The sequence below is a fragment of the Osmerus mordax genome, chromosome 18 (genome assembly GCF_038355195.1).
Source record: "Osmerus mordax isolate fOsmMor3 chromosome 18, fOsmMor3.pri, whole genome shotgun sequence".
Lineage (NCBI taxonomy): Eukaryota > Metazoa > Chordata > Actinopteri > Osmeriformes > Osmeridae > Osmerus > Osmerus mordax.
Genome location: NC_090067.1, coordinates 13,319,803 through 13,346,570, shown reverse-complemented (window position 1 = coordinate 13,346,570; position 26,768 = coordinate 13,319,803). Strand labels below are relative to the sequence as shown.

The 26,768-nt window shown below is 47.6% G+C and overlaps 5 protein-coding genes across 9 annotated transcripts; 1 reads left to right on the top strand and 4 right to left on the bottom strand.

The window, feature by feature from the left end:
* Nucleotides 1-1,405: 1,405 nt before the first annotated feature.
* On the bottom strand, nt 1,406-12,031 carry pex1 (peroxisomal biogenesis factor 1). The gene is made up of 24 exons (XM_067256055.1): nt 11,845-12,031; nt 11,434-11,580; nt 11,230-11,313; nt 10,829-10,943; nt 9,680-10,491; nt 9,147-9,266; nt 8,723-8,846; nt 8,336-8,442; nt 7,979-8,064; nt 7,206-7,338; nt 6,663-6,759; nt 6,031-6,201; nt 5,765-5,919; nt 5,419-5,605; nt 5,155-5,321; nt 4,876-5,010; nt 4,684-4,748; nt 4,458-4,600; nt 4,138-4,241; nt 3,836-4,024; nt 3,370-3,612; nt 2,985-3,170; nt 2,744-2,877; nt 1,406-2,043 (listed from the first exon to the last, which is right to left on the bottom strand). The coding sequence occupies exons 1-24, from the start codon at nt 11,950-11,952 to the stop codon at nt 1,959-1,961; spliced, it is 3,897 nt and encodes a 1,298-aa protein (XP_067112156.1). The 5' UTR covers nt 11,953-12,031; the 3' UTR covers nt 1,406-1,958.
* A 265-nt stretch (nt 12,032-12,296) lies between these two features.
* On the top strand, nt 12,297-14,303 carry rbm48 (RNA binding motif protein 48). 2 transcript variants are annotated; one of them, XM_067256351.1, is made up of 5 exons: nt 12,297-12,419; nt 12,512-12,702; nt 12,865-13,010; nt 13,296-13,966; nt 14,201-14,303. In XM_067256351.1, the coding sequence occupies exons 1-5, from the start codon at nt 12,297-12,299 to the stop codon at nt 14,267-14,269; spliced, it is 1,200 nt and encodes a 399-aa protein (XP_067112452.1). In that variant the 3' UTR covers nt 14,270-14,303. The 2 variants fall into 2 exon arrangements, with proteins under 2 accessions (XP_067112452.1, XP_067112453.1); XM_067256352.1 differs by having other exon boundaries at nt 13,296-13,773; nt 14,201-14,293.
* Nucleotides 14,304-14,323: 20 nt separating this feature from the next.
* On the bottom strand, nt 14,324-15,817 carry clxn (calaxin). The gene is made up of 6 exons (XM_067256355.1): nt 15,717-15,817; nt 15,326-15,481; nt 15,146-15,250; nt 14,913-15,064; nt 14,601-14,705; nt 14,324-14,482 (listed from the first exon to the last, which is right to left on the bottom strand). The coding sequence occupies exons 1-6, from the start codon at nt 15,790-15,792 to the stop codon at nt 14,435-14,437; spliced, it is 642 nt and encodes a 213-aa protein (XP_067112456.1). The 5' UTR covers nt 15,793-15,817; the 3' UTR covers nt 14,324-14,434.
* Nucleotides 15,818-15,945: 128 nt separating this feature from the next.
* Nucleotides 15,946-18,739, bottom strand: grna.1 (granulin a, tandem duplicate 1). The gene is made up of 6 exons (XM_067256354.1): nt 18,672-18,739; nt 18,253-18,390; nt 17,487-17,795; nt 16,931-17,107; nt 16,591-16,737; nt 15,946-16,222 (listed from the first exon to the last, which is right to left on the bottom strand). The coding sequence occupies exons 2-6, from the start codon at nt 18,388-18,390 to the stop codon at nt 16,094-16,096; spliced, it is 900 nt and encodes a 299-aa protein (XP_067112455.1). The 5' UTR covers nt 18,672-18,739; the 3' UTR covers nt 15,946-16,093.
* Nucleotides 18,740-19,611: 872 nt separating this feature from the next.
* fam133b (family with sequence similarity 133 member B) lies at nt 19,612-24,377 on the bottom strand. Of its 4 annotated transcripts, none has more exons than XM_067256471.1 (12): nt 24,263-24,377; nt 23,569-23,666; nt 23,250-23,328; nt 22,838-22,939; nt 22,619-22,747; nt 22,386-22,457; nt 22,168-22,272; nt 21,861-21,926; nt 21,301-21,396; nt 20,977-21,027; nt 20,534-20,610; nt 19,612-20,441 (listed from the first exon to the last, which is right to left on the bottom strand). In XM_067256471.1, exons 1-12 carry the CDS (start codon nt 24,284-24,286, stop codon nt 20,426-20,428), a joined length of 915 nt encoding a protein of 304 aa, XP_067112572.1. In that variant the 5' UTR covers nt 24,287-24,377; the 3' UTR covers nt 19,612-20,425. The 4 variants fall into 4 exon arrangements, with proteins under 4 accessions (XP_067112572.1, XP_067112574.1, XP_067112571.1 ...); XM_067256473.1 differs by lacking the exon at nt 19,612-20,441 and having other exon boundaries at nt 20,451-20,610; nt 22,619-22,680; nt 22,723-22,747; XM_067256470.1 differs by lacking the exon at nt 19,612-20,441 and having other exon boundaries at nt 20,451-20,610.
* Nucleotides 24,378-26,768: the final 2,391 nt, after the last annotated feature.

Below are 26,768 nucleotides of genomic sequence, written 5' to 3'. Positions count from 1 at the left end.
AGAGCCAGAGGATGGAGAAAGTTCTGTAATAGTCGGAGTTCATGCCGCCCGACGGGGCTCATGTTGGTGGTTATTCAGAAGAACTTTGGAAAACAGCTTTCAAGTTTTGTTTCCTCACCTCGTGAAGAAGATTGAGAGTTTGATGTTTTTGAGTCCTTTGACATGCAGAAAACTGGATAATTGAAGAACCATAACCCAACCTTTCTTCCAAATAGCCAACCAGTCTATATCATTTTATAAAATTGTACAGTTTGTACATTTCTCACAATCATAAAGTCAGTACAACATGATTATTTTGATTTACATATGAACATTCAAATATACAGTTAATTCATTCAACATATTCTCATTTTAAAATGTTTTACAAGTTCAGGGTTCAACTGGTGAAGGTTTGTACAAGGCTGTACAATCTGATCGAACACATGGAGCTGAATTTAAGGACGAATATTACATTCAGTTATCCTGTTTACGCTACTGTTTCGCCCGCGTTACAAAAATGCTGCCCCCCCTTCCTCAGTTACGACGCACTAAATTCTAACAAATATATTTTTTAGATGCTACACATGTTATACATCATTGGAAAGCTACGATTCTTGTGCTTCCATTGAAATAAACCAATTCAAGATCAAGTCGCAATAGCAAGCAAAGTCAACGTCTTTTTCCGGTAAACATTCCTTCAACAATGCCAAAGAAAAACGTTTTACTCACCCTAAAGGGTTCAAATAGGTCCAGGTGTGGAAATCATGCCATCAAAACTTGATCTGCTTACAGTCCCAAGGGTTCAAAGTATCTAACCATGTAAAGTAATTCGTCCAAATACAATGTTTTACTTCATGAATAGCCATTATCCTTTGTTTCATTATGCAAGTTAGCCGACAGAAGAAACAACTTGTTCACATAAAAGTGTTCTTTTCTCCGGTTAGCAACGGAGTATTTACAATATGAAGGCATCAAAATGTCCGTTGAACCCTCCCCTTTTGATTGACACCTTGTTTGACCCAATAGGAGCTTCCATGCCCCGTTGACAGCCCTCTAAAGCCAAATAGGTCTGTGCGTCCTGCCCCCGCCCCCCCCACACTCTTTCTAAACAAATTTCTCGAACTGGCTTCGACTGGCTCTGAAATGAGCTCGTTAGCCTTGTAGCTGACAGCTATAGCTGAAAATGCCAATACCTCATTTGTATGCGTCTGTGGAGCCGTCAAAATAAAAGTCGATTGCGCAATATGGTTGACAGAATCAGTTTTCTTTGTGCGCCAATCCTGGGAATCAGATAAAGCACTCCAATGTGTTCATGCTTCAATTTTTGTGTTTCAGTAATACTAATTAGGGATTTAGCTATTATATATGATAGTTCTAAGTACCACCTTTCATTAGAGATAACAATTATGAAAAATAATACCTTTTATCCTGAGTATTTGACCTTGGTTACAAAGGGTCATTTTGGAGTCTCCAAAAGGCCCTTTTAGAAAATGCCTGGATGTACTCTTATAAAAACATGTGTCAAATATGAATATATTGTGTTATTATGTTTGACTTTTGATTTGAATTGGGTAAGGCTTCAACCTGTGGTCCAATTTAGTCTTCCAGCTAATACCTACCACCTCTAGGCCTCTTCAGGCCTCTGTTTTCAAAACAAAATCTAGGCGGAAATAGAAATTTTCACTTTCCTTGTGTTCAAGCTTCTATTACTCAACACTAGTAGGACTGACAGGGGTCCTGACAACAGGGGACATAACTTCAGAGTGTCAGCTTTCAAAAGAGATCATTTACATGCATGTACTCCAAATGGTTCAAGAACAGCTTCCAATTTACTTTGGGTATGCTGTTTAGGCGTTTTTAGGCACATTTAACAGGAATATTAAGAGGATTTATATCTTAATTAAACAGCAATAAATTAAGTATCAATGACGCGAAAATAAACCCCTTGAATGAACAGTTTAGGTGGACTGTGAAGGACGTCAGGCGAGGGAAACTCGTTGTCCAGGTTTGATGACGGGGCGTCCCGGAGCCGTTCCTTCTCCCGTTCCAGCAAAGGCCTCGTAGCTGAAGCAGAAACACATCAGACATCACGGATGGGAAAGAGTCATTTGAATACATCAATAGGCCTCTCTGTTTGTTCTTTGAGGAAGGACAAAGATAACAGAACAAAGTAAGACATTTTCTTCGCCAGATTGTCGAAACGAGGAGTTGTCAGATTTAAGGAAAATTCCTCTTTCTAGTCAAAACAAAGACTATGTAGAAGTCAAACATGAGGCGGTAAAAGGCACACACTTCATGGCAAAACTAAAAAGAATGTTCTAAAATTGTCCTACTAGCTGCTAATAAAGAGATTCGGCTTTTACATCTCAATACTTTCATCCATGTAACATGTATGAATAGCCAACGACCAGTTTGGATGGGTCTGTTTCCATATTTCACATTAGAAAGTTACTTCTAATGATTTCTTCAAGCTTTTGATGAGGAAAACTCTTCAGTGAATGCTATGGATACAATGGTGTACTCTAGTGTCTAGTATGGACACATGCCAACTCCAGTACATGATACAGTACACATGCTAACATGGACACTTGCTAACTCCAGTACATGATACGGTACACATGCTAACATGGACACATGCTAACTCCAGTACATGATACGGTACACATGCTAACATGGACACATGCTAACTCCAGTACATGATACGGTACACATGCTAACATGGACACATGCTAACTCCAGTGTCTGGTTCAGCGGTGGTACTCACAGGTCAGAGTAGCGCTTCCAGTCAGCCCTGCTGAGGGAGGGTCTGGTGGAGGCCAGGGCAGAGAGGAGGTTGGCCTGACCCAGAACCAGAGGGGGGTGGCAGGAGCCAGCCTGACCCAGGATTGAGCTCTCCTCCTGGACACACAGACAGGAGCACACCCCTGTTAGGACCAGAGCACCCTGGAGTCTGTGTGTGTGCATATGTGTGTGTATGAGTGTGTGTGTCTCTGTCTCAGACTCACTGTGGTTGTCCTGTAGTTGTTCTTGATGCAGCTGACCTCCAGCAGGAGGCGCTGTTGCTGCTCTGGGCTGCACTCTCCGTACCCGCTCTGCAGGGAGGGCATGCAGGCCGGGGGGGGCCCCGCCGCCACGCCCGCACCCAGCCCCCCCGGGAGCTCATGGGTCATGGAGCTGGGGTCAGACACACCCTTGGAGGGGGAGAAGAAGGGAAAGGCGTGTTTGGATGTTTGTATTTGCATAACATTTACATTTATTCATTTAGCAGACGCTTTTATCCAAAGCGACTTCCAAGAGAGAGCTTTACAAAGTGCATAAGTGTGTGTGTGTGTATGTGTGTGTGTATGCATACGTATGCATACGTGTGTGTGTACGTGTGTGTTTTCTCACTAGGCCGGGAGGTGATGGGTTCCCCAGCTCAGACTCGAAGGAGCTGCCAAAGTACAGCCTCCAGATGTTCCTGCTGGTGTCCGGGAGCAGCTCTCTGGCCTCCTGGGCCTCCAGGGGGGCCTCCAGGCCGGTCGGGCCCCCGCACGGCTCCCCCTCCCAGGCAGACTGATCAGAGCCGCTGCTGTGGTTCAGGAAGATCATGGAGGACAGGCTGCCGTCGCTGTCCGAGCCTGAACCATGCTCCTGGAGACACACACACACACTGCAGTCAGTCAACGAACATGGTTATTCAAGTCTGAATCTTTGCAGTGCGGCTCCAGATCTGTTCCTGAACTCAGAACTACCCCACTCAAATCCTCGGTGATGGATAAAAGCATCGCTATAAATGTAAATAATAAAATAAAAGCCCCTGTTGAATGTAGACGGTGCGAGGCTGAGCAGCAGCCCCTGGTGTGAGCAGACCCACGTGCACGGAGGGGGCAGGGCCTGCTAGGTGGGCGGGGCTGTGCAGAGCGTCCAGCAGGCCGTTGTAGAGCAGGGCCTTGAGGTCGGCTCCAGAGAACAGCTCAGTAGCCGAGGCCAGGAGGTCCAGGTCCACGTCAGCCGCCAGAGGCACGCAGGAGGAGAGAGCCTGCAGGATCTCAACACGCGCGGGCTGGAGGGAGGGGAGGGAGGGGGTCACAAGCTGTGTCACAGAGGGCTTCACATATGCCTATAGAACTGCATCTAGACCAGCCTAACCCCTCCAGGAGGGGGGAGAGGGGGTACCTGGTCCGGAGGGGGGCAGTACAGGGACTGGTCCAGTCTGCCAGGCCGGAGCAGAGCTGGGTCAATCAGGTCTGGACGACTGCTGGCCGCCAGAACATACACACCTGGATGGATACACACACACACACACAGCAACGCACAGAAAAAAAACATGATCAAAATAAGAATCCCTTTCCCTCAACACATCCACCCCCCAAACCCACCCCTCCTCCCCCTCCTCCGCCCCCCCCCCCTTCCCCCTCCCTTCTACCCCCTCCTCACCCTCCAGCCCCTCCCTCCTCCTCCTCACCCCTCCCTCCTCCCCCCTCCTCCCTCCTCACCCTCCAGCCCCTCCACCCCATCCAACTGGGTAAGCAGCTGGTTGACCACTCGGTCTGTCACCCCCGTGCTGTCGTGACCCCTCCGGGGCGCCAGCGAATCAAACTCGTCGAAGAACAGCAGGCAAGGTCTGGCAGCCTGGGCCCTGGGGAGACAACCACCAATCAGATCCACACCTCACGTGACATGACGCAGTGGAGCTCGAGGCTATTGGACGGTGGCGCTCACCTCTGGAAGACGTCTCGGACGGCCTGCTCGCTGGCGCCGATGTACTTACTCAGCAGCTCAGGGCCCTGCGTCACACACACACACAGAGACACACACAGTCACACACACGGTCAGAGTCACACACACACACAGTCACACACAAAAACAGTAACACACACACACACACACACACACACACACACAGTCACACACCTTGATGCAGATGAAGTTCATGCCGCTGTCCCGGGCCAGCGCCCCGGCCAGCAGGGTCTTGCCGGTACCGGGAGCTCCGTACAGCAGCACGCCGGAGCGCAGGCGGATTGGCAGCCTGGAGAACAGGAGGGGGAACTGAGGAGGGAGAACCACAACACTGTTAGAACCCCAACACTGTTAGAACCACAACACTGTTATAACCACTGTGATGACCCCTGACCTCTACTAGAGCGTCTCTCAGGGTCCCTGGATGAGCCAAGCAGGTGATGAACACACTACCTTGGCAGGCAGGAGAACGGTGTCCATCAGGAGTTGTCGCACGTCCTGCAGCCCGCCCACCTTCTCTAGCCCCGCCCCGCTGGGTGGCTGTAGCCCCGCCCCCCACAGAGAGGGGGGAGTGAAGTCCCTCAGAGCCACTAGGAAGTCTCTCCACGATAAACTGATCCCTGATAGGTCGGAATAGTAACGAATATGCATGAATACCAATGCTGGTTTTCTGGAATATAATTAATGGATAGACATGTGAGTGTGTGTGTGTGCTACCCTGGGAGGAACAGCGCCCCTGGTGGACAGCATTGGCGTGGACGGCCCTCTCCAGCAGCAGGGACAGGTCTCGGGCCAGGTAACCCTCCGTCTCCTTGGCGATGGCTGCCAGGGGGACGGAGGTGAGGGTGTCTGACTGTGGAGACTTCCTCTGGATCAGACAGCCAAGAATCTCTGCTCTCTGGGCCTGCAGGGGCAACACACACAGGAAACACACAGGGTGTGTGTGTGTACTGACCCAGTCGGGGGTGGGTGGGTGTGTGTGTGTGTGTGTACTGACCTGGTCAGGTGCCGGGATGTGTGTGTGTACTGACCCAGTTGGGGGTGTGTGTGTGTGTGTACTGACCTGGTCAGGTGCTGGGATGTGTGTGTGTCCCTGGAGGAGGTGTGACCCCTGCACCTCTCTGAGAGCAGGGTGAAGACTGTGTTCACTCTGACTGGTGACCATCACACCCACCAGGCTGGACCTGACCACCATGTCATCTACCAGGTCCCTTACACCTGGCACACACACACACACCAACTTATGACAAATATCTAACATATTTAACACAATAATCTATATCAATCTCTAATATATAACACAGACAGACAGAGTAGGAGGAAGGTTACTCTGGGCAATGTGCTGGTGTAGAAGGGCCTCTGGACCGTGGTCCTGTTCTGGTGAGGTCGCCGCCCCCGTCACATGATCCAGGTCGTCCAGCAGGACCACTGTCGGCTGTCTCCACACCGCCTGCTCAAAAACCTCCTCCAACACCTGCCGCACGCTGTCTGCCCGCTTGCCTGAGGAACACACTGGGTCTGATACAGCTTTCTGCTGGGAGGGTGTCTGTGAGAGTGATTAAGAGTGTATGTGTGCATGAGTGAGTGATTGAGAGAGACAAAGAGAGAGAGAGAGAGAGACAGAGAGAGAAAGACAGAGAGAGAGACAGAGATAGAGAAAGACAGAGAGAGAGAGAGAGAGACAGAGAGAGAAAGACAGAGAGAGAGACAGAGAGAGACAGAGATAGAGAAAGACAGAGCGAGACAGAGAGAGAGAGAGACAGAGAGAGAGACAGACAGACAGAGAGAGAGACAGAGAGAGACAGAGAAAGACAGAGAGAGAGACACAGAGAGAGAGAGAGAGACAGAGAGAGAGACAGAGAGAGAGAGAGACAGAGAGAGAGACAGAGAGAGAGACAGACAGAGAGACAGAGAGAGAGACAGAGAGAGAGACAGAGAGAGACACAGAGATAGAGACCCACCTTTCAGTTTCCTACACTCCACCACCTCTACATGTGCGTCCAGATCCTCAGCAGCTTTCCTGCAGACAGCCCTGGCCAGAGAGGACTTCCCACTTCCCTGTGAGGACACACGCTAACACTGATGCTAGCCCTCACACACGCTAACACTGATGCTAGCCCTCACACACGCTAACACTGATGCTAGCCCTCACACACGCTAACACTGATGCTAGCCCTCACACACGCTAACACTGATGCTAGCCCTCACACACGCTAACACTGATGCTAGCCCTCACACATGCTAACACTGATGTTAGCCCTCACACACGATAACACTGATGCTAGCCCTCACACACGCTAACACTGATGTTAGCCCTCACACACGCTAACACTGATGCTAGCCCTCACACATGCTAACACTGATGCTAGCCCTCACACATGCTAACACTGATGCTAGCCCTCACACACGCTAACACTGATGCACACACATGCTAACAGCCTAGCTACCCTGTCCATAACCGGTTGATTGAAAGGTTGACATCATCAGGTTGGAGGTTTACATACCTTGGCCCCGGTGATGAGCAGAGCTCCGCCCCTGAGGCCACGCCCCCCAGAGACCAGTTCCCGTGACAACGGGCTACCCAGAAGGCTGTGCGAGACGAACTCCAGTGCCGCTCGGCTCTGCTCCTCCACCCCGCTGAGCGAGAGAGAAAGATAGGGGGGGAGAGAGAGAGAGTAACCGTCACGAAGAGAACGATCTAACCCTCACAGTCCCTTCTCAACGTTCTTCAATACAGGACAGACTGCAAGTCTCCAACCCTGCTCCTGGAGAGATATCTGCCCCTAGGTTTTCACTCCAACACGAATCTAGCACACCTCATTCTAATAATCAGCTGGTTGACAAGGTAACTAGTGTTGAATCAGGTCAAATAAGTGTGGTTGGAGCTAAAACCTAAAGGCAGGCAGCTCTCCAGGAACAGGGGTATGGGTTCTAATCCGGCGCAGGCCATTTCCTGCATGTCTTCCCCCCTCTCACTCTCTCTCCCACTGCTTTCATGTCTCTCTCCAACTGTCCTATCAATAAATAAAGGAGTCAGGTGGCTGAGCGGTGAGGGAGTCGGACTAGTAATCCGAAGGTAGCCAGTTCGATTCCCGGTCATGCCAACTGACGTTGTGTCCTTGGGCAAGGCACTTCACCCTACTTGCCTCTGGGGAATGTCCCTGTACTTACTGTAAGTCGCTCTGGATAAGAGCGTCTGCTAAATGACTAAATGTAAATAAAGCCAAAAAAAAGCCCCCAAAATATCTCAAAATAATAATTCAGGAGAGAGGCCTACCCCAAACCATCCAGGGAGGGAAGATCTGGATAGGTCGTCTCGGCAACGGCTTTTACCGTTGGCATGGTTACCGGCTCCCTGATCACCTGTGGAGGAGAAGGCACGAATGATCTGTTGGTATACGAATGTTCTGGAACCATGGATGGTGTTTACATCCTGTCTGAGACGTGGACTTCCTGTGTTGGTTAGTATTTGTGTTGTGACGACGCCAGAGCTAGGGAGAAGAGAAGCCTTCAGATGTTGACAGACACTGTCAATGAATACAAATTTGAAATGTAATGTGGATGAGATAGAGGCCTTGTGTGTTAGTGTATGTGTGTGTGTGTATGTGTATGGAGGAGAGCCCAGTTTCGGTACCTGTATGTCTTCTCTCCGCATCAGGGACGAGGCCAGGAGAAACAGCTGGTCCGGAGGCTCCCTCTCCGCCTCAGGCTTCACCACGGCCAGGACAAACTCCTGCTTCCCTGACAACAGCACAAGGTGTTTGGCACACATGGAAACGTTAACAGAGATGGTCCATAGTCGAGTTGTGGATCCTCTGTACTAGCAGGCTGGGTGTGCTTGTTTCAGCCTGTGATGGTAGGATGGCTGGGTGGGTTAGGGTTGGGGTCGGTGGACGTTTTGGTGTTCTACCCCAAACTTAGGCTCAAAGGTATAACATGAGTCTGCAAACAAAAGTCGTAGGTCCAAATCCCCCTCAACCAATGGAATGATGAATAATTTATATTTTCTTCTTCTTCTTACCTTCTGTTCCATGCAGCAGGACCAGACTGGAGCGTGCGGTGAGGCAGGCCAGCGGCTGATGGCTCCGCGTGTGAAGCCACCCCAGGAAGGCCATCTGCACCTCCTCCTCACCCTCAGCTCCCGGCTGGGGAGACACCCACAATCAGACATACTGTACCTTTAATGTCTACTGTACCTTTAATGTCTACCTGTACAGTTAATGTCTTACTGTACCTTTAAGGTGCTACTGTACACTTAAGGTTTTACTGTACAGTTAAGGTGTTAATACAAATGTTTGTATTTACTGTATTTCTGGGGGCATTTGAACATATCTCTTGATATTTCTACTACTATTGTTGCACTAACCAATCACATTCCTTCCATACATAACACGTAATAAACCGTGGTGGGGTGGGGTGAGGGGGGGTTTACCAGGGGAGCTCACCAGGGATTTGAGAGGCTGCAGGCTGATGCTGAAGGCCACCTGAGGGCAGGTCTGAACAGGCCTTATCCTCAGGGTGGAGTGCAGCTGGATGTTCATCCTGCAGGCCAGCGCCTCTGGGACCTGAGGAACGCAGCGGTCACATGGTCCACAGGAAACAGGAAACGTTTATCGCAATAGTATCTAGCATTGAAGAGTGTTTTGCTGTTAAACCCATCCCTCAATTTGTTGTCAACTTAATACGTTGGGCTATGACTGTAAATATGACTGTAACTGTTCTAGCATGTTCTCACCCCAGAACTGTTCTAGCATGTTCTCACCCCAGAACTGTTCTAGCGTGTTCTCACCCCATAACTGTTCTAGCGTGTTCTCACCCCATAACTGTTCTAGCGTGTTCTCACCCCATAACTGTTCTAGCGTGTTCTCACCCCATAACTGTTCTAGCATGTTCTCACCCCAGAACTGTTCTAGCATGTTCTCACCCCAGAACTGTTCTAGCATGTTCTCACCCCAGAACTGTTCTAGCGTGTTCTCACCCAGGCGAGGCCACAGTGAAGCTCTCCTCCTCTGGAGGTGATCTGCTTGCTCCTGAGGGTCTCCACATGGTGACACACCACCTTCACCACGCTCACCTGCTCCCTCTCCACCTTCTCTTTCTCTCCATCCACTGCTCCGCCTGAGGTCTGGACACCACCTCCACCACCTCCCCCTCCACTCCTCCTCTTCTCCATGGCCTGCTTGGTGCTCTCCCTCACCTCCTTGGGGGAGGCCACCCTGGACAGGAGGCCGTACGTCACGGCTGGCTGTCCTACCCCCTCCACCCCCCTCCTGTCTCTCCCCCAGGGCAGCAGATGAACAGCATCGTGGCTAACGCTAGCTTGGCAGGAGGGCCCAGGCGGCGACCTGCACACCCTGTAGACAGAGTCCCCAAGGAGGGCAGGGATGGCGGGTACAGGAGGGACCTCCCTCGCGGGGGGGTAGGCCCCCGTCAGCATGTACCGCAGGAAGCTCCTCAGGTCGGCTATGCCCCCCCACTGCTGGGCCTGTGGAGCCAGGCTGGGTTGCTCCGTGGCTGGGTCGGTCTCTGGAGCGCTGCGCCCCAGACTGGAGCTGGGGGATGGGGGAAGGTCATAGGTCGGCTGCCTGTGGAAGGACTGGTTCTGGTTGGCTGGGGAAGAACTGGACCCGTTCTGATTGGGTGAGTCAGAACTGGACTGGCTCTGATTGGCTGAGGAAGAGGTGAAGGGGTGGCTGGGGAGATGTGCACTTCCTGTGCGGAGCTTGGGAGAGACGACCAGTTCAGTGAACTGCTCCAGGCGACCGTACGGGACAGTAGGAGAGAGAGATCCTGCACAGGACACAAGATGGCAGTTACCCAAGTGAAAAATATTATACTTAAAGCATACTTAAGTACAAACACACATACTGTATGTATATATTAAAGTTGTCTGTAAGTATGTAAATATACAAAACAGTACATTTAAATACACTTCCAACTGTGTACAAAAAGAAAACTATTATGTTTAAGGCTCTCATTTAATACATTTAAATTCGATTTAAGTATACTCTTTTTCCTCTTGGGGTAGCGTGCCCTTTCGCTCACCACAAAACATTCTTTAAATGTACGATTAAACATGTTTAAATAACTCTGGAAAAGTTGAGGAAACTTGAGGGAAAGTACCGACCTATCCTGATGTAGACGAGGGTGCGCTGGTCCACCCAGACAGGGAACACTGAGCCCTGACTCACCACCCTGATCTGGTCCAGCAGTTGCTGCTCCAGCGCCGCGCTGTGGAGCTCCTGACGACCACAACAGAGTTCATTACCTGGCTGCAAACACGTGCCAGGTTGGAGGGTGGAGACAGTCTGACTGAGAGGTTACATTTTAAAGTGAAATGAACTGGGATGTGAGGGCAGAAGCCTGTCTGGATGAGCAAGGTAACAGTGAGAGGACCAGGTTAACTTTGCTGGTTTATAAACCCCCATCCCACACCAGGTTAACCTCGCAAGATAGCTGGATTCGTGAGATCACAACCACGAGAAAACCATTTGTGAAGTCGTGTTCAAAAACCGGTCAGCTACTCACCAGGATCTCCCAGTCATCGGCCGACAGCGGTTCCACAAACACCTGCTGTACCGACAACACCTGCTGACACGGCCGCAGAAATCCCTTAACACAACAACGGTAGAACATTTGTTTAGATCAAAAGCGTTTGTATAAAAATCCGATTTCACACCATCTACTAAGACCATATAAACACAACGTCCAAAATAGTGGGATGCATCTTACATGCTCTCCGTCTCTGAGTCCAAGCCTCTCCCCCAACTGTCTGTTCAGTTCTACTTTATGGTCATCCAGGGTTGAGGAACTTCTGCCGCGCGTCCAGCTGAGAAACACAGGCACGCCATGGTCCCAAGAGAGCTCCACTGCCTGGTTCTACGAAAAAACATTTAGAACGTTTAGCAGACCATTTTATCCAAAGCGACGTAACTTTGAACCTAGGACCTCTTGAACTGCAGTCAATTGCGCTAGCCTATTAGAACTATACCCATCCCCCAAATGAAGCTGTTGACGATGTTTACAGTCTGAAAGGTCCCTACTTTAAGATAACTTTCACCAACTTAACATATTGTTCTAATGAAACAGTCAGATAGTCGGACAGATATCATAAGCTAGCAAGTTAGTTAACTCGATGGTTACCTCATGCAGAGAAAGCTGCGCAGACAAGTTGTTGGGCAGGTGAAGAAAGCAGTTTTTGGAGTTGTTAAAAAACACCGTGACAGGTTGAATGCCATAACTACCTAGCATAGCTGCTAATGTGTGCAATTTTGAACAAATGCACTAATATCAGCTATCAGGGGCATGAAGGTAGCTAGATAACACTTGCACCCCCTTCAAATCGCTCATTGCTGTGACAGAAAGACATTAGTAGCTGATTTGCAGAAAGCTTTGCACTGTGCGCTAGGAACAACCAAAGAACAACGGAGAATCTATTACTTTTGCCTAAGTACATCCGCCTTACTTGTTGATCTTAAGGCAAACCTTCAAAGTAAGAGTCGAAACATACAGTGTACAATTTTCCTTCCTTTCCTTGGTGCTTTTATTTTGAAGCTCATCGCAGGAAGTAATGTGTTAGTAATGTTAACGTAAAAATGGCGGCGTCTGTCAACAGTTCGAGCTGGAGTACTCCTGAGGTTTACAAACACCACGAGCAGCAAAAGATTTGCATATCTCGGCCGAAGTACAGGGAAGGAAGGAGACCCAAAGCAGTAAAGGTAAGAATGATTCAATAATCTGATTTATCGTTGCAAAAATTAAGGATATATTGCCTGGTATGAGCGTTGCAGCTACAACATTACCTCCCTAGGTGTACACGATCAACTTGGAGTCCCGTTTCCTTATGGTACAAGGAGTCCCAGCCATTGGAGTTATGACGGAACTGGTACAGCTGTGTGCTCTATACGGGGTTGTGGAGGAGTACAGGCCGCTGGATGAGTACCCTGCAGAGGAATTCACGGAGGTCTACCTCATCAAGTTCCAGAAACTCACGAGTGCTAGGTCAGGACTAGCTCCGCTAATGGTGTACATCTGTATCTTATCGAACATAGGACTGAGTGCTGTTTTTGTGAGTTGTGCATTTAAGCACATCTCTGGCGAAGCAAAGATTCTGTAAACTCAACCTTGTCCAGTCAGGGGTAGTAATGCCTGTTTTTGTCTCAGGGCCGCCAAGCGGAACATGGACGAGAAGAGCTTCTTTGGAGGGATACTACACGTGTGCTACGCCCCCGAGTATGAGGCAGTTGAGGACACCAGACAGAAGCTTCAAGACAGGAGGAGATACGTGGCCAGAACGGCACAGATGAAAGGTAGAGTGTGTTCTTTCTTGAGTTTTCTTGTTAGGTTTTTCCTTTGTCTTCCTAAGGCGTTTAGACAGTTACAGGCCAGGTGTTGATCTGTGGTTATCTGCGAAGCCCTTTGTGACGCTGCTTGTGAGACGAGCTATACAAATACGATTTGATAGCCTACAGTGCATAATGCAGTTCGGATAGCTCTGTACACTAGCATGTTACACCCATAACAACATTTCAATGACAATTCGAAGTACACCTGCCATCGGATGTACTGAATTGCCTGTGTCTCTCTCCCCTCAGCGAAAGAAAGGGAACAGAAAGAAGAGGAGAGTGAGAAGACCCCACCCTCACACACACCTGATACCTCACACATGCCTCATACCTCACAGAAAATCCCCAGACACGAGCAGAGGTTTTCTAGTGGTCCTCAGCAGGGAGAGAGATCCAACACCAGCCAGTACTGTGGGTTCCCTCTGCTCCCCTTGCCCCCTAGAGAGAGGTCTTGTTCCCGGAACACCCCCCCCTGGCTGGCCTCCGGGCCGCAGGGAAGCCAGCCCTGGACTGTACCAACCCAGGGAAACCAGCCCTGGACTGTACCAACCCAGGGAAACCAGCCCTGGACTGGACCAACTGAGGACAGGATGGGGACGCTGCACAATGCTATCGACTCAGAACAGCAGCACCTACAACCCCCTTCCAGCTCCTCTTCCAGCTCCTCTGGTGACAGGAGCAGAGAGGCTGTTCGCAGGCCGACTAACGATCCACGTCCAGCTATCAGGTTCGTTCCCAGGACTACACAGCTGGAAAACAGGAAACGCAAAGCGGGTGATCTTGGAGAGGGTGCGCTGTTGGGGATTGTGGGAAAGGAAGACATTATCATCGGGCCAAAACTACCGGAACCACCCAAGATGGACATGGAGGACAAGTCTTTGAACAAGACAGTCGACTTGATTAGGAGTGCGATGGAAAAGGTGGCAGTGTGTCATGTATTTAGCAGATGCTTTGCTACCAAAGTAATGTACAGTATAGGGAGGGGGGATTCAAACCTGTGATCTCTTGATCTGTCATATGCTAAAGAATTGTGCTGCAACCACACCTATACTTAGATTGTAGTTCCCTTGTTAAAAGAGACGCTTCACAATTGTATCATATGATGTTTATATGACAGACAATATTGGTAGACTAAATACTTTGATTTTTCTTAGGTCACATCTGTTCCTGATGTCAAACCGACAGAAAAGAAGACCAAATTGAAGCCACGGAGGAGAATTTAACTGTAGAAGATGACCAAGAGAAGTTCAAGGAAACACATACAATGTGTTAAAATTTAACATGTTTTATTTATACACTTTACTCATAATGAGCAGCAAATTTCATGAATTAAAAATATATATAGATAATAACAGTGTGCATAGTGAATGATGAAAGTCCTGGGCACATCACTCCAGTGGTTCCTGAAAAGCATGTTGCTCGAAAGCCATGATGCTCTGAAACAAAGACCAACAAACAACAACAAAGTATTGTAGATGGTATAAACAGATACATGGCACCCTATCAGATAAGCTATCCTGTTCCTCCTGGTCTCCACAGTGCAGACAGACACACCTTGGCATCTGGCAGGCAGGTTCCGAAGGCTTCTAGAAGCAGATTCTCCTCCCTCACGGCCTTCTCAAAGTCTGAGTACGACAGCCTGCTGTCGTGGTCGTGGTCCTGAGAATGGATACTTTGTTATGTTTTGTACTTTGTAATGCCTATGTTTTTTTAGGCATTTTTTATGGATTTATTGGACAGAGACTGTTAGACAGGAAATGTATGGGGGAGAGAGAGAGAGGGGAAGCCATGCGGAAATGGCCCGAGCCGCAATCGAACTTCTTTGAACAGTTAGAACAAAACTGTGATGGTACATGTTCCCCTCACCATCTTCTTGAGAGTGATCTCCACCAGGTCTTTAATGCCCTCATCCGGGTCTTCCTCCGTCGGCTGTCGAATCAGGCTGTTCTTTAGCATATGGAACATCTCCTCTCTGGAGATGTATCCGTCTCCGTTCAGGTCGTACACTTCGAAGCAGTCTTACGTGGCGAGTGAAAGAGAAACGTTACATCGAGGTAGGACACAGCAAAAACAACCGAATGTAATCGAATCGGAATTACACTTGATTTTTTCATCCAGTGTCCCTCGTAGGAAGACGGAGAGGCCCTCTATCCACTCTTTCACTCCCACGTAACTGTCGTTGTCTTTATCGAAGGCACGGAAGACTAAAAGGGAATTAGTGCTGTTAAATCGCCGCCACATTCTCTCTCCTCTTATCCCGAGTTCAGCTCCAGACATACCTCTATCCATGATCATATCATCCGTCATTCCAAAGGTGTTGTGAAGGATGTTTCGGAACTTTCCTCTGTCCAAGCCATTCCCCACCCTCTTGTCACTCTGATCGCCCAGGAGCCCGTTGAAGAGTCGGATCAGACACTCTGCCTCCGATTTGTTGACTGCAGCGAATCAAACTTGTTCATATGATGTGCATATTGCTGATGGAGTTACTTTGCATTGGAATTTAGGTGACCTTAAGAAAACGTTCGCATAATATGCAAGTAACAAATAGTTCGACTGATAGCTATCTTGTGCTAGCGTCATGGCAACGCTGGCATAGTCGTAGCCTACTGTAGCGTAACAACTAGCTAGATATGCTAAAGTCAACTGAAGAAAGAAAAAAACGATACTTACAGTGTTTCACTTGTTTAGACAAAGTTTCAGCTAGATTTTTTATCAGCTTCCTATTCATGGCAGACATTTCAGACATTTTAAATCGAAAGATTGGTGGCTAAACAGCCAGCTAGCATTGGTTAAATACAAAACTAGCCACCACTAAACTAAAGATGTTGAAACAGCGTTACCATAGTAACTGCATACCACATGCTTGACAGACGGTTGTAAAATGTAAAAAAGAGATGCATTTGCTATTGAAATTTATTGACCAGAAATTCATACTATTACAGTTGTCTTGAGTACCTCTGTTCTCGATACTTTACAGTACGTAGGATATAGAGTTGCGAATTGATTGCATTATAAAATTGATTAGAAAAAAAGTTTATGGAAATATGTTAGTCTTGTTTTGCATCCTCCTTGCGAGCCGCGGGAACCTGAGAGTACCATTTCCTGCAATTTGTGGAGTTTGGGTCACAAGTGTATCCATATTCACAACAGTGCAGACCATCTCCACAGCACTGGCCCTAAAAGTGAGAGATTTTACATTAGAAATATATTGTCTGTATATAGACCTAATTCATCCCATCCTTGTGGTGCTGATTGAATTCTACGCTACTGTAGGCTACGTTAAATTTGACATATAGGATATTTCACAAAGATTGACCCCACTGCTGGCAATTTACTTACTCGACCTGCATCATCATTAGTTAGCCTACTCAAATGAAACTATGGCAGACGTTTTATAATTTAGACTTTCATTGATCAGCTGACGCTTTTATGGAATGTTAACGGCCGCATCCTCAGTTATTTACAAAAAAGCTGTCCCATCCACAATTTGAAAACAAACCGACGCCGTTATGTCCGGCCGGTTCTAATGGTTGCCTATATTTACCAGGGGGTACTGGCAACAGCCCCACCCGCCAGACGGTAAACGGCAGCACGATGTTCCAGAGGGGCAGTAGAATCTAGAATCACATCGAATGACTCCCGCTTGAGGGCCGTTGGTGTTGCTGGCCGGTACGAGAGCTGTGAGCGTGACCTGCCAACAGAAAAAAACACACTGGCTTACATGCTGTGGTTTGGTTAAAAAAACAACAAAAAAACGATTTTATTTTTTTCTTTCTTCATCTTCCTGTCAATGGACTTCATTTCAAGTAGTGCATTTCAAGATGATCTCTCTCTATCTGTGTCACACACACACACAAACTCTCTCTCTCTCTTAGGGGGCCTACCTCCTCTGCAAGGGCCGGGCCTTCGGGCAGGGCGAGTCTGCGGGTGGCAGGGGTAGAGGCGGAGGGCAGGGTCGGCGGGTCAGGGTACCTCAGGCCCCGCCTGATACACTTAGTGTAGGTGGGATCACAGTCGTAGCCATAGTGACAGCAGTGGTACCCATCCAGGCAACATCTCCCCTGACGATCCAAAACACAATTTATCATCTGACAAGTTGTGTCTGTGAATAATAATGTCGTCATTTAGCAGATGCTTTTACCCAAAGCAACACAGGGGTGGACTTGAACCTGTAACCTCTTGATTTTCAATCAAACGCCCTAACCACCAAGCACATTCTGCATTTCCCATAGGCTAGTTGTTTTCCCACACAAATTCATAAGATCAATTTCGGGATTTTTATGTACCCAGTTGAGAGAGATCCATGTAACAGAGCTGTTAAAACAAAATGTGTGAGTGCCCTGTGGACACGAGCTGCACGCCCTGTGGACACAAGCTTCACTGACTACTAAAACACAAACAAGGACGTATCGGTCAACACGAAGGCATCCGCCCACTCACAGGGGAGTAGGGGCAGCAGAACCACAGCCCGGTGGGGTGTCTGCAACAGGTGGTCCCGCTGGGACAGTAATGTAGGCTGTCGCAGTGGACCACGCTCTCGTCCTCCACACCCTGGCTCTGGGCAGGGGCACTGCCCGGCTCCTGGGCTTCCACCAGGGGGAGTGCGGGCGAGGAAGGGGGCTCCGCGGCCACCTTCTCCAGCAGGGGAAGGTTGTCCCATGGCAGGCCGTCACGCACGCACTGCTTGGTTGCTGTGTTACAGCGGTAACCATGGGGACAGCAGTGGGTTAGGTCAGCGCAGCAGACAGCCTGGTGATACACAGAGGCTAGTCAGACACAAACACATTTACATTACGTCATTTAGCAGACGTTCTTATCCAGAGCGATTTACAGTAAGTACAGGGACATTCCCCCTGAGGCAAGTAGGGTGAAGTGCCTTGCCCAAGGACACGTCATTTTGCACGGCCGGGAATCGAACTGGCAACCTTCAGATTACTAGCCCGCTTCCCTCACCACTCAGCCACCTGACACCCCACTCAAACACACAGTGATATGCTCAAGAGTTGTCAAACATAAACAGTATCCCTTTCCAGATGCCTTCATCTCCAAAGTGTACGAAGGGGATTTGAACCTGTGACCACTTTATCTGAGAGGAAATGCTCGGCTCTAACCACCGAGCCCACCACACCCTGCTAAAGCTTCTGACAGATGAATTACAGGAGAAACTGAAACTCCCTTCTCCCCTGCCGTAAACAAGGTCACCTACGTTAGGGACTGGGCAACAGACGTAGCCTTTCTGAGTGAAACAGCAGGTCTGGAGGTTAGAGCACACTTTCCCATCAGGACACTTGAGACAGGATGCTGACTCTACCAGCAGGAAGACCACAGCAGCACTCCACAACATCTGCAGAGGAGAGAAAACAACAGGTTCAGTTCTTACTGCTTCCTAGAGGTGGCAAGGATCTGTGTTATTTTGTATAACAGGAAGCGAGTAACGTTTTTGTAAACCATCGAAGGTGTCTTAATTTGGCGTCAGGGTAAGTATGCAAAGCAGTAGGCCTACTGGAAGTGGCGAGTTTCAAATCTAAATCAAAACTCAAACCTAGAATCAAAGCCTATAAACCCCCCAAAAAACGACATTGTTCATTTTAGAGGCGATTGGTTTTGTAGGTTTTCCCCACTTACCTTGTGATTGTCTCCACCGCCGTCTCGGGTAGTGAACTGAATCAGAAGCTTCCTGTCATGTGCCTTAAACACACTACAGTATCGTCTGGCTGCCAAACAGCAGTATTAATACACCAGGCCAGCACCTCCCACTGCTATCAAGAGGAGAGAACCAAGTGACGTCTTTTCTCTAGGTCAAGGTGCTACACAAACATACAGCCCTCTTACTATGATATTCATCAGAACATTTATTATAAGACTGATGATCTGGTAATCATTATGAGAATCTAAATTAAGAGTTATAAAGTTATCACATGACATCTTAACACCAAACATCTAAAGGATTTATATCAACATGAACAGGCTTTATAGACTTTTGGCCAGCGGTATATGACTCTTTTTTTGATGTGTCATTCCACAGAGAAACAAACTGCTCTGGTTCTATAGGGGTCTTTTAGACCAGGGTCACAAACAACAGAAAATGGAAGAGAACCCGTTTTTTTACTAGAAGGCCGTGTCGAGAACAATGGCCAATAATCCATTATTACATCCGCTACAGGTTTTCCACAATTGATAGGAGCCTTTATAGGAAACTTGGGGCATCAATGAGTAACTTGCCCTAAATAAAGATAACCAACTGCTTTACCTCTCCCTCAAGTTCCATAACAGCTCAGTGACCCCGTCTGTACAAAGCTCCGTGGGAATACACAGGCCTCGAGATTATAGATCTGGTTTTCTTCATCAAGTTTGTACAAATTTATGACACCCAATATATCTCTACTGCCATGAGGCTAATTCGAAAGACTGGCAATGGAGTCTTATACTGGATTATGTACTTTGTCTAAAATAAATTCCCCTGTCCTAATGAAAAATTAGATTTTAACTCATTTGGAAATCCCACCCTAATTATTTATTAAAATGATTTTTAAAATTAAAATAAATAAAACTACAGATGCCAAGCTAAAACACAAACACTTTATTAATGAAATTCCATTCATGTGTACATTGTCATTCCCTGTTGTATAAGATTCATATATTCTGAAGGAACTGGACTGTTATTCCTTGTGTTTACGTAACCGTACAGGCTCGCACTTTCCATATCACCATCCCAACTTCAATATGAGGCTGGCGAGAAAGCACTGGTCAGGTTCACATGTGCAAGACGACACGAGCAGACAAAGTCATGAGAAATGACCTCACCGTCCAGTCAGACTAAGGAACACAAAGACCTTCGGATGTAAAAAGAGGTGACGGCTCGATAAGAGGGCCAGCAAGGTGTCTGAAACAGGCCCGTTCACAATGGACGTTTCCTCATCCACAGTATGTCAGAATTCTCCTCAGCCAGATAAAATCTTCCTCTTTTCTAGATCAGAGACAGCTGTAAGGGTTAACATGCAGCGATCTGACCTGCCTCGTAAAGCTAGGTGAATATTACTTCTACCTGTCCAAATAGTTTCAGATCTAAATAACTATATTTCACTGACCTGTATTTGGATTGATAAAAGAAAAAGAGAAAAAAATAAAAGACTCAATTTAAGTTTTATCGGTTGGAAGCTCCCTAATTGCTCCCTCTTCCAACCCCTGTTGCCCCCTCTCCTCTCCTCCCCTCCCCTCTCCCCATCACCATCTCCCCCACCAGAGGCCAGAGGTCAGTTCCTTGGCTTCCCCCGTCAGAGGGAGGCAGGGTGGGGGGTCACGGTACCCCTTGGGGGGGTTGGGTTCTGGTAGTAGAAGGCTCTGAGCTGCTGGGCTGAAGAGAGAGGGGCGTGGCGTGGCTAGTCAGACTCAGAGCTGGGCTGAAGAGAGAGGGGCGTGGCGTGGCTAGTCAGACTCAGAGCTGGGCTGAAGAGAGAGGGGCGTGGCGTGGCTAGTCAGACTCAGAGTCCGACGCTGCCGTCTTCTTCTTTTTCTTCTTCCCTTGTTTCTTGTGTTTCTTTTTCCTTTTCTTCTTTGATTTGTCCTAAAGAAGTTTCAAGTTTATTTGCCATTTGTAATGAGCACAGTTATTGAGCCCTGCTCTTCTTCGCAATCTCTTGCAGAATATCTAGAGCTATAATAAATAATCAAAATATTTAATAAATGCTGCACGTGCTAACTTACATAAGCTACTATACTTTATATATATTATTTATGATTATTTCTATAATTCTGAATAATTCACCCAACAACGGAGAATGACCTAAACTGAGAATAACAAACTCAGAGTAACCTGACAGTGTGAGCCAGCTATAATGTTAAGTGGGCAGAGATTAAGTGGGCAGCGCTGGAGATCTGCTGCAGGTAAAACAGGATGTGTTCTGGTAAAACAGGATGTGTTCAGGCTTACTGTGGCTCGGTCCTTCTCCTCACTACTTCTCTTTCTCTTCTTGGAATCCCCCTGCGAGAAATCAGTGGATGTTCATTCCCATTGTGTCATGACTTCACATTCTTTCACAATGATACTGATTTCAAAACCTCTATTATACTATCACATGGCACTGCATTTTAAGAGGAACCGTAACCAGAAGTTTGGTTATATACACTTTAAGTTATACATCAAATCAATAAAAAAGGCAAACCAACTGGTTTAGGGGAAGTGAACGTCACACTGTTAGGATGCAGAATGACAAAGCAAGACAAAGGTGTGGAGAGAACGAGCCGCTGAACTCACCCCTTCCTCTCGCTCCGTCTCCGGAGACGAGCCGGGTGAAGACGGGTCTTTAAGGCTGGGCTCTGACTTCAGCTTACTCCCCGGGCTCTGCTCATCCTGGGGGTACAGGGGGGAATTTGAACCTGCAACCATTGAGCTTTCCCCTTTCCGAAAACACTACAGAAATGTTACCGGACGTTTTTGGACTGACCACCGAAATACTGTGAGAACTATTACTACTCCTGCACTTCTGTTTTAGCTCATCTCCTAGGGAAGGTGAATGTGGTGGAGACCCAGCTAACAATGAGGCTGAATCAAATCAAATCAAATTTATTTGTATAGCCCTTTTTACACGCAAGCATGTCACAGAGGGCTTCACATATGCCCATAGAACTGCCCCTCAACCAACCTAAACCCTCAAGGCTGAAGGTACTGAAGAAGTATCGTATAATACCCAATTGCTCTTAAAGTGCCAGGTCAATGGAAGGAATAGTTATGATGAGTTCAAGACAAAATGATGTGTGAGAGTGAGAGAGTGAGAGAGAGAGAGTGTGAGAGTGTGAGAAGACAGGGACACTTACCTGCTCTGGTTCTCCCTCCTCGAGGGGTAACGGAGCCGTCTTGGGGAGAAACGATAATATCACGAACTGAGATTTCGTAATCAAAACAGGAATGAGTTATTAAAAAGAGGGGGAGGAGAGGAACACATCAGCATAAAGAGCGGCAGCAAACTCTCCAAACCAGGCTGTGTATTTAGTACTAAATGATAAATAAATAAAAATGACTTGAACAATGAACAATGCTTGTACACAGACAACACCATCAGTTGCAGGCGTGATGCGCTTGCAGACGTAATGCGCTGCGCTGTCAGACTCTGGTTCTCCTCACCTTGGTCTCGGTGTCTGACTCCCCCGTGGAACCATCCGATGTCCTCCTCTCCTTCCTGTCCCCACGCTTTCCCTTCCGTCTCTTTTTAGAGCTCCGCTTCCCATTCTAGGGGGAGGAAACGACAAGAGTCAGCCAACTGTCTCTCGCTCACTCAGGGAAAGAAAAAAAACTTTCTGGAAAATCAAGACCCCCGGCTTGCTGGAAGAGGAGATGGGTACCTCGTCTTCAGCATCTGATGAAGAGCTGCTGGAGGAATCAGAACTTGATGAAGAGGAGGAGGATGAAGAATGCTTGACCAAACACAATAAAAGCAGAGCTCATTAGATTTGAGGTCAGGACCAGACAGCAATGCTTCAGTGCTTTGTTATTACAGTATATTATTTTTTGGGTGTAAAAACTCGGCAAGACTAAGACGTTATTATCTTTAAGAACACTGGAGGGCTTTCCTCACCCTATTGGCTTTCTTCTTCATCTCCTTCTCCTTCTCCTTCAGCTCTTTCTCCTTCTCCTTCAGCTCTTTCTCCTTCTCCTTCAGCTCTTTCTCCTTCTCCTTCAACTCTTTCTTTTTCTCCTTCTCCTTCTGCGAGCCAAACAAGAAGAAATCTGTGTGAGTGGTTCAAACGGGGGGGGGGGGGGGGGAACAGCAACTCGAGCGCCGTCGTCCAGGTACCTCTTTCTTCTCCTTCTCCTTCTTCTCCCTCTCCTTCTTCTCTTTCTTCTCCAGCCCGCCCAGGATCTTCTCTCTGTTCTTCTCCAGCTCTTTCTTCCATTTCTGCAAAGGATCAACAAAAGAAATGCAGTTCAGTGTCTGAGAAGTTTTTTTGGCTGCTGTTTCATGTACATTGCAGGGTGAGTGTAGACTGCTGTGGGGTTCATCAGGGGTCACCAACCCTGTTCCTGGAGAGCTACCTGCCTTGTAGGTAGCACAATCTATTATAATAATCAGCTGGTTGATCAGGTAACAAGTGTTGAAGCAGGTCAGTTATAAGTGTGGTTGGAGAAAAAAACCCCAGGGGTCCCCCTCCAGGGGCGGCCCTGCAGGTGCGGGGCGGAGACCCCTGGGTTGGGTGGTCAGAACTTACCCCGTGCATCTGGTCCTCAAACTCAGCCAGCGCTTTGGATCCTTTCTTCTTCTTCTCCAGTTGCTCCTTCACCTCCTCCCTGCACACATGCGCACACACACACACACACACACACACAGTTACCTATTACACTTCCTCATTAAGGGACAGCAGCAAAAAAAAGGGCATGCAAGGACAATTGTTTTAGTTTGTGACTTCTGTTTTGTGACAATAACTAAACAGCGATAAAAGAAATTACTTGTCATGCAAAAGTTACTTCCTCGTAATAACCGATTTATTTTCTGTCTAGAGCACAGTTACTTCGCCATCATCATCTTACCATGTCGGCCGTGGTCGGCTCAGGTAATCCTGAATAGTTGGCCCTGCGTTGGAAGCCGGTCCCCTAGATCGTGATGCCGCGATAGGGTTGACATACGCCTGAAAGAAAATGCACGGTTGGCAGATATTATCTTCGACGTAAAACGTAACTGGAAAGAGAAGTAAAATAATTGTCAATAAGGAATAAAAAGACTTATACATGTGTCTGAATGTTCAATATATATTCTCGCGTTAAGTTACTATTGTTTTGTTAATGTTTAGATTACGTTCAGCGTTTCAGCAGTATTCCGCGTTGTTTATTAGCTCTAGCACTATCTGAGAGGAGGTGGCTTGCTACGCTAGTTGCTAGCTCTAGCTGCGCTATGTGGCCTAGCACTTTTTTACTAAACGCGCCCATCTGGTGAAATTGGTAGGTAAATTGTGAATATCGTAAAATATACATGATTGTACTCTGTGAATTTATCAAAACACTGTAGATAGACCGAACTTATTTCTTCAAAATACAATCTCTATAAATAATTCCGCTACCACTGCTAACTAGCTAGCTGGCGATAAAGCAAATGAGGCCTACTCGTAGTCGTTCCAACAAGCTAGCATGCTAACAAGACATAATCTGTCTCCGCGCTGAATTGTATGATATCGAAATAAATCAAATATGTGTGTGGCATGTTACACATTTTGGAACTATCACCTACCACTCTATTGTCTCTTTTTCCCATTTCTGCGGCTTTCGCCTCTGCGGCAACTGTCAGTGCTCGGCACAGCGGTTTGTATACATGACTGGTTTCTTACTAAACTGCGACAGATCTTAGACCTGGTGCTGGATGAGACACTGAGAGAAATAATGACGCTGCCACCTAGCGGCAGCGGAATTTGGGGGCACAACACCGGGACTGCAGAGTGTGGATTACGGGGGGAGTGTCTGAGTGACCCCCCTAATTAAGACTTGGACCCCTCCAAAAGAGGTAAAAACAACAAGTCGGGGGTTCGACCCCCCCGATTGTCATTGTATAATTCGCACACTTGCCAAGCTAGTTTGTTCCATGTTGTGTTGTTCTAGAACTTGCTGCCACTGTTGCCATGAGTACTACTCCGGCTCCGTTCTTCATGATGGAACACAATTCTGTCAGATGAAAGTGCAGCGAGACGTCAAAACCCATTTGATCCAAAAAAAGGATAGTCTCAGGCGACGTTGTCTGTCTGTTCTCTCCCTACCCGGTTTCTGTGTGGGATGAAAGCGCTGGTCGATTTCATAGCATCAACAACAAGCAACACTCGGAGAGTTAGCTTTCTGAGTAATACAAACTGACTTGAAGCAAATGCCTCACAACATGACTGACAGGAGAGAGAGAGAGAGAGAGAGAGAGAGAGAGAGAGAGAGAGAGAGAGAGAGAGAGAGAGAGAGAGAGAGAGGAGAGAGAGATGGAGAGAGAGAGAGATACGCTCTCTGGATTAGATGAAAGACATCAAGATACACCATGTGTCTGACAGTGAAGGAGAGGGATAATAAGAGAGAGGGAGAGAGGGAGGGAGATAGATAGAGGGGAGAGAGATGGAGGGAGAGAGAGAGGGAGGGAGAGGGGGAGAGAGAGAGAGGGAAGGAAAGAGAGAGGGAGGGAGAGGGGGAGAAAGAGAGGGAGGGAGGGAGCGAAGAATGACTGGAGCTGCCAGACGAGGGACTATTTTAGCTTTTCTCTTCATGACAGGAAGATAAAATCGTCTGACTTCCTGGCGGGACATGACCCTTTGAACCTGTGACATCACAGCCATCAAGATGTGAAGAGAGAGACGAGGAGCCTCGCCAGACAGCCAAGGTGAAACACCCCAGGTTTGCACTGTTACACTCACTACACTGTTATGTTGTGATTACACTTGTTATTACACTATTGTTACACTTATTATTCTGTTAATACAACTCAATGTTGTTATTACATTGTGATGTTGCAGAGTTGGGAAGTTCTGGTATCAGTACTTTAATTCACAATTTTTCCGACAACTTCTTACTTTCACAGTGTGTGGAGCTGGGTTTAGTTTGGCATCACCTCTGTTCAGGGAAATAAAGACTCGCAACACAGTCAGGCATGAAATGGGAAAATCTGAAAGTAAAACAAGCTTCTCAGCTAACAGCTCTCCACCTCTCTCTCTCCACCTCTCTCTCTCTCCTCACCTCTCTCTCTCCACCTCTCTCTCTCTCCACCTCTCTCCCCCCCACCTCTCTCTCCCCCACCTCTCTCTCTCCCACCTCTCTCTCTCCACCTCTCTCTCCCCCACCTCTCTCCCCCCCACACACACACACAAACACACATTCTCTCATTCTTCCTCACACCATCTCCCTCTGTACTTAATACAAAAACTTGACATTTTATTTTTTTAATCTTTATTGTAAACAGCAGTTTGAGGGGCTGGGGAGACCTACAGGAGCATCAGAAGGTTCTTAATACGGAGGCTCAAATCAGTCGTCCTGGAAACAACACCTGATCGCTTCTTTTTAAATTAAATTTACAGTAGACTTCAAATTTGTGGCTGTATAATCCAGATACAATGACAAAAAAGGTTACTCTAAGGACTTCCCTTTTGTACTAAAACACTCACATTCTCTGGATAATACTGGCCAGGAGGCTGCATCACTGACAGAGCACGAGAATGACACCAGCTTACTGAGAAAGGAAATACCAAAACAAAAGCTCAATATTGCTACAGAATGTCTTCTACAGCCGGTAATGTGGGGTTGGTATGGTGCTCAAGAGAAGGACGAGGGAGTGTGGGTGTGTGTGTGTGTATGTATATGCAGGTGTGTATAAGAGTGTATGTGGGTTGGTGTGTGTATGTGTGTGTGGGCGGGTAGGTGTGTATATACTGTATGCGTTTGCAAGGTAGTGTCCTCATCTCTCCTGGCAGAGTGTGAATGTGTACAGGATGGTGTAAGCAGTGTCACTAGGAAACAGAAATATTCAGTGTCAGGTTTTGGAAAATCATTGACACGCTTATATTAACAGTCTGCAGCATATGTGAGGACAGGAGCAGGAACACAAAGTATAAACAACTGACTGGCAGGCAAGCAGGCAGACTGACTGGCAGGCAAGCAGGTAGGCAGACTGACTGGCAGGCAAGCAGGCAGACTGACTGGCAGGCAGACTGACTAATACTTCCACCCTCCAGGAGGGGTGTAACTGCCAGCTGTAGGTGTGAGAGATTCTAAAG